Genomic DNA, 5,000 nt, shown 5'->3' on the forward strand with positions numbered 1-5,000 from the left:
AATAACAATAAAAACAATAATAACAATAATAATGATAATGATAAAAAGAAGAAGAATGATAATATTAGATAATGAAAACAACGTAGATTATCACAGAAAATCAGTGAATAAACCTTTATGTCTTACACGTGCCGCAGGTGAGGCAGCGGAGGGAAGCTCTCGTGTTGGAGTGACAAGCTGTTGTAAGCCAGGTTTCTGAAAGGGATAAATAGTGTCATTATCCTTCGGAAGTTGTGTGCATGTATATGTATATGTATTCGTGTGTGTGTGTGTGTGTGTGTGTGTGTGTGTGTGTGTGTGTGTGTGTGTGCGTGTGCGTGTGCGTGTGCGTGTGCGTGTGCGTGTGCGTGTGCGTGTGCGTGTGCGTGTGCGTGTGCGTGTGTTTGTGTTTGTGTTTGTGTTTGTGTTAGTGTTAGTGTGTGTGTGTGTGTGTGTGTGTGTGTGTGATTTGAGGGGAGCTGGGGGACAACTGCCCCTCCCCCCTTCAAATGCCACACTCGCACGATTTTTTTTGCCTAAATTTCACCATTATATGAGGGGCTCGCTGCGCCCCAGAAACTATTTGTGCTCACTTCGCTCGCCAAAGAAAAAGCTGAAATAACGGCCCTGCACTGTAATACGTATTGCATCCATATCTACTCAAATGTACATATAAACATACTTGTATAATCACACACACACACATATAACATATATATATATATATATATATATATATATATATATATATATATATATATATAGAGAGAGAGAGAGAGAGAGAGAGAGAGAGAGAGAGAGAGAGAGAGAGAGAGAGAGAGAGACAGAGAGACAGAGAGAGAGAGAGAGAGAATTAGATAAATATATAGATATACTGTATGTATGTAAGTATGTATATACATAATGATAAAAATAAAGACACGACACAATCAAGAAAAAAGTATGATAAAATATCCAGGGCACTCACAGCGTGACGAGGACGGGCGTGTGAACGAAGCAGGCCAGCTCCACAATCTCCAAATTGTTTTTATCGAGGAAAAACGTCAGCAAACTCCGCAGACCTTGACAGCTATCCTTGTAGAGATATCTTATCTGGTTTTTGGACATATATCTGTATGAGTGAAAGCATGTTCGTATTAGTTAAGCACAATTTTGAACTTTGTGTGTAAATATGAGCACTTGTATAGAAATAAGTATGTTTACCGTTAATATATTTGGAGGCATGACTCTATGTTCATCTCTTTTCATTTCTATTGCACTTGTACATATATAACTCACTGTTCAAGAGTAAATACAAACTAGATTGACATTACAAAGTAACCATTTATATGTTATAAACGTCAATGTAGTTTGTAAAGGATATCAGAATGTGGAATATATTAGAATATCATAGTCAACCCTTTCAACCAGATCAAAGAAAACGAACTTACAGGTGTTTGAGAACATTCTGGTTAGAGAAAACGGCGCGAGGGATGGAGGTCAGGTGATTCTCTTCCAGTGACCTGTTGATTTAAAATGATTAACTATGATTAATTATTCAAATAATCAGTTAATAAAACTAAATGATTATACATGATGATAGCAACAATAAGTGATGATAATGATACTAACTTTAAGAATTATCATTATTATAGTAATAATAGAAGTAATACAAAGAATAATGACGATAATTCTATTAATTAATAGGCTGTAGATATACCGCCGTCAACCGGCAACATTCGGGAAACATAATTTTTCTTGAAACACTCTGACTGAGAAATGGCCGTGACGTCATATATATGAGGAGCCACATGAAGTTATTGTGCACGGCATTACTATTTTGTCATTTTTAACCGCTACTTATCAGTTACTTAACCGGCTACTTAACCTAAACAATCCAAACCAAACCAAACCAAACAACCTAAACAAACCAAACCAAACCTAACCTAAACAAATCAAGCCAATTCTAAACAAACAAAACCAAGTCTACCCAAAGCAAACCAAACTGAACATAATCAAAGCAAACCAAACCTAACCTAACCAAACCAAACAACCTAACTTAACATTACCTAACCAAACCCTAAATTAACCTAACCTAGCCAAATCTAAACAAACCAAACCAAGCCTAATCAAATCAAACTAAACCAAACCTAACCTAAACAAAAAATGACATTGTGCTCCAACTCCAAACGCTTTATGGCTGCTTCAAGCTCAATAAAGTCCAAAATTTCATCGCCAATGTCAATATCACTGTTATCTCCTTGATTCCAGGATTCGAACTGATCCCGATGCTCCTGCTTCCGTATTACAACCAATCACAGAGAGCCTGATGTTGCGCATGCTCAGACTTACCAGCCAATCAGAGCGCACCACGCCAAAAAGTCTCTCAATTAATAATAATTATATTATTTACCATCATAATGATAATAATAATGATGATAATGGTTATCCTCTTGATAATAACAATGGAAATAGAAATAATATATTGACAATGATAATGATAATCATCATAACAGTTACAGTAAAAATAATAATAATAATCTGTATTATGATAAAAGCAGTAAGAACAATACAGAGTATGATGATGATGATAATGATGATGATAATAACACTCATAAGGTAATGAAAGTGATAATGAAAATTATAATAATGATAGATAATGACTAATAACAGCGATAATAACTGACAACAATGATAATAATGATAACAATAATGAATATAATCATAAAAACGATGATAACGATAACAATAACAATGATGATGATGATGATGATGATAATAATAATAATAACAACAATATTAATCATGATAGTAGAATAGAAATAATGATAATAGCAATGATAACATTCACTATAATGACGATGATAAAAACAATGATAATAATAACAATAACAATAATAACAATAATAATAATAATAACAATAACCATGATAATAATAACAATAATAATAATAATAATAACAAAGCAGAACTAGAACACCCAAGGCCTTAAACACTTCCAAAGACCACTCACATTATTCTGAGACTTGAGTACTGAGCCATCACGTCGACATCGAGGTGTCGGACCGAACTCATCCTGACGATGCTGCGGGCGGAGAGAGGAAACGTGCGAGGGAAAAGAACGGCGGTTGCGATGGTAGAAATGTCGTATTAATGGTAAGAATGGTGATGGGGATGTTTTGGTGGCGGTGGTGGTGAGGATAATAGTTGTAATGATGAGGGTGAGGTTCATAATGGTAGTAGTTTATTTCTTTGTGATAAATGTAGGCCTGGCGAGAATAACAGAAGTGTTACTATTGTGATACACGTGGACGGAGAGAGAGAGAGAGAGAGATGAGAGGAGAAGAGAAGAGAGTGAGAGAGATTTGCCTATGTAATTATAGCAACAAATAATAATGTCGCTAGTAAATTATGTAGATGGTGGATATAAATGTTACGTATTTCATTTAACGAAATCATTTATTTAGAAGTTAAAACTATGTCGAAATACACTATGCCATATCATTAAGATAAGTCAGAATGCAGGGAGTTAGTTGTGAGAAAATGGTGTGAGTTTTTTTGTTTTGTTTTGCGCCTACAGTAAATAAATTTCGCTGATGTAATATTCTGTTATCTAACCAATGAAAACCTAATCTCAAATTTCAGATTTTTCGTCACGTTTATTCGAACAGTGCAACGGTAGAAAGAGGAGGACGACGAACTGGCTTCCTACAAAGACAATGTTTGTTAAGCTTTATCGGAAAGAAGTGAATGGCAAGACAGTTAAAAAGAGGAAAGAAAGACGGTCAAAAAATGTGAACGATGTGAAAGAAAGAGAGTAAGGTGAAGTGAACGAAGGAGAGAAAGGAGAAGTGAAAGAACGAGAGCACTGACCAGAGCGAGCGAGCAAAATCGTACTCACAACCAAGTGACGTTCCCCACGACCCTGCTGGGGATTCTGGTGATCCTTTCCCCCAGACACTTCAGCTGGGAACTATACTCGCAGAAGCAGTCGTTGATCTCGGGGTCGACGACCTCCTCCACGTCGTACGCACTTTGGGTCTCGTTGTGGTGTTCGACTCGCCTCATGTTGAGGATCAGCTGGCCCTGCAAGTCCTTTCGGGGCGGCGGGGGTGTTCCCTGGCCTCGACGGAGCAGTATGTTGTACCGGCCATCCTCGAGGTGTCTCCTAGGAAATGGCTTTCGATTGCTGAAAGAGCCGTGAGCCATCTGGGGCACGCCTGAACTGAGGTAACGCCTCTCTCTTTTCTTCGGTCGACAAAGACTTGACCTCGGTTTGCATGGGCCGCTAGTTGGGTCAGCTTTCACGCTGTTGTGCCTTTCCGCTAACCCGCTCTCGTTCTCAGTTCGCTTGTTTCGATGTTCAAGTGTTTCGATCTTGAGGCGTTCATGTGAGGCGGTTTCGTCTACTTCGTTCACGCCACCGGGACTTGGTGTGGATGCTTTTAAGACGTGGAGACTGTCTGATGTGGTTTTCTCCGAGATTTGAGGAACTTTATCTATCATATCTGTATAGGTAGCTTTGTCCATGTCGTTGTTACTGGATATGACTGTGTCTGCTGGAAAGGCGTGGGAAGGAGACAGACTTCCGAGAGGCACTGTTCCAGAAATGCTGTGTCTTGCGTTAGTTTCGCCCTGAGCGACTCCGTCACATAGGCCTGTGTCCACGAAAGAGGTGTCACAAGCGGATGAATCTGAGATGGATTTATGAATACTGGTTACGTCCTCAGTCACGAATTTCCTAGTTCTCCTCAGCTGGTCGAGTGTTTTGCTCACTGTGCGAATGTTCTTAGTTCTCCGTGTGGCTTTGCTCGCCGTATCACCGTACTCTTTGCTGCGGCTTTCCAGCGCCACGTCATTGAACGAATTGAACGTACGAAAGGCTTTGAAATCCACTTCTTGGGGATGATCGAATTTCCAGGCGGTTCTATGGCCGAGCTCGCCCTCTGGATGGGCCCTCCTGCGACGAAGCCCAGAGGATGAAGGACCTACAGAATGTCGACCCAGTTTCCTCCTCGACGATTCGTATTCTCCAAAGACTC

At 39.3% G+C, this 5,000-nt stretch overlaps 1 protein-coding gene across 3 annotated transcripts in view; it reads right to left on the minus strand.

The window, feature by feature from the left end:
- The window catches only part of LOC113824153 (relaxin receptor 2), a 54,459-nt gene that overhangs the window by 16,006 nt on the left and 33,453 nt on the right, over positions 1–5,000 (minus strand). For all 3 annotated transcript variants that reach the window (XM_070139381.1, XM_027376900.2, XM_070139382.1), the window contains exons 5-9: positions 3,860–5,000; positions 2,972–3,043; positions 1,410–1,481; positions 947–1,090; positions 127–195 (exon numbers count right to left, since the gene is read on the minus strand). The exon at positions 3,860–5,000 is cut by the window's right edge and continues 216 nt beyond it. In XM_070139381.1, coding sequence (XP_069995482.1) covers positions 127–195; positions 947–1,090; positions 1,410–1,481; positions 2,972–3,043; positions 3,860–5,000 — 1,498 coding nt within the window. The remainder of the gene's footprint in view (positions 1–126; positions 196–946; positions 1,091–1,409; positions 1,482–2,971; positions 3,044–3,859) is intronic.

This window comes from Penaeus vannamei, chromosome 25, assembly GCF_042767895.1.
Source record: "Penaeus vannamei isolate JL-2024 chromosome 25, ASM4276789v1, whole genome shotgun sequence".
In the NCBI taxonomy this organism is placed as follows: domain Eukaryota; kingdom Metazoa; phylum Arthropoda; class Malacostraca; order Decapoda; family Penaeidae; genus Penaeus; species Penaeus vannamei.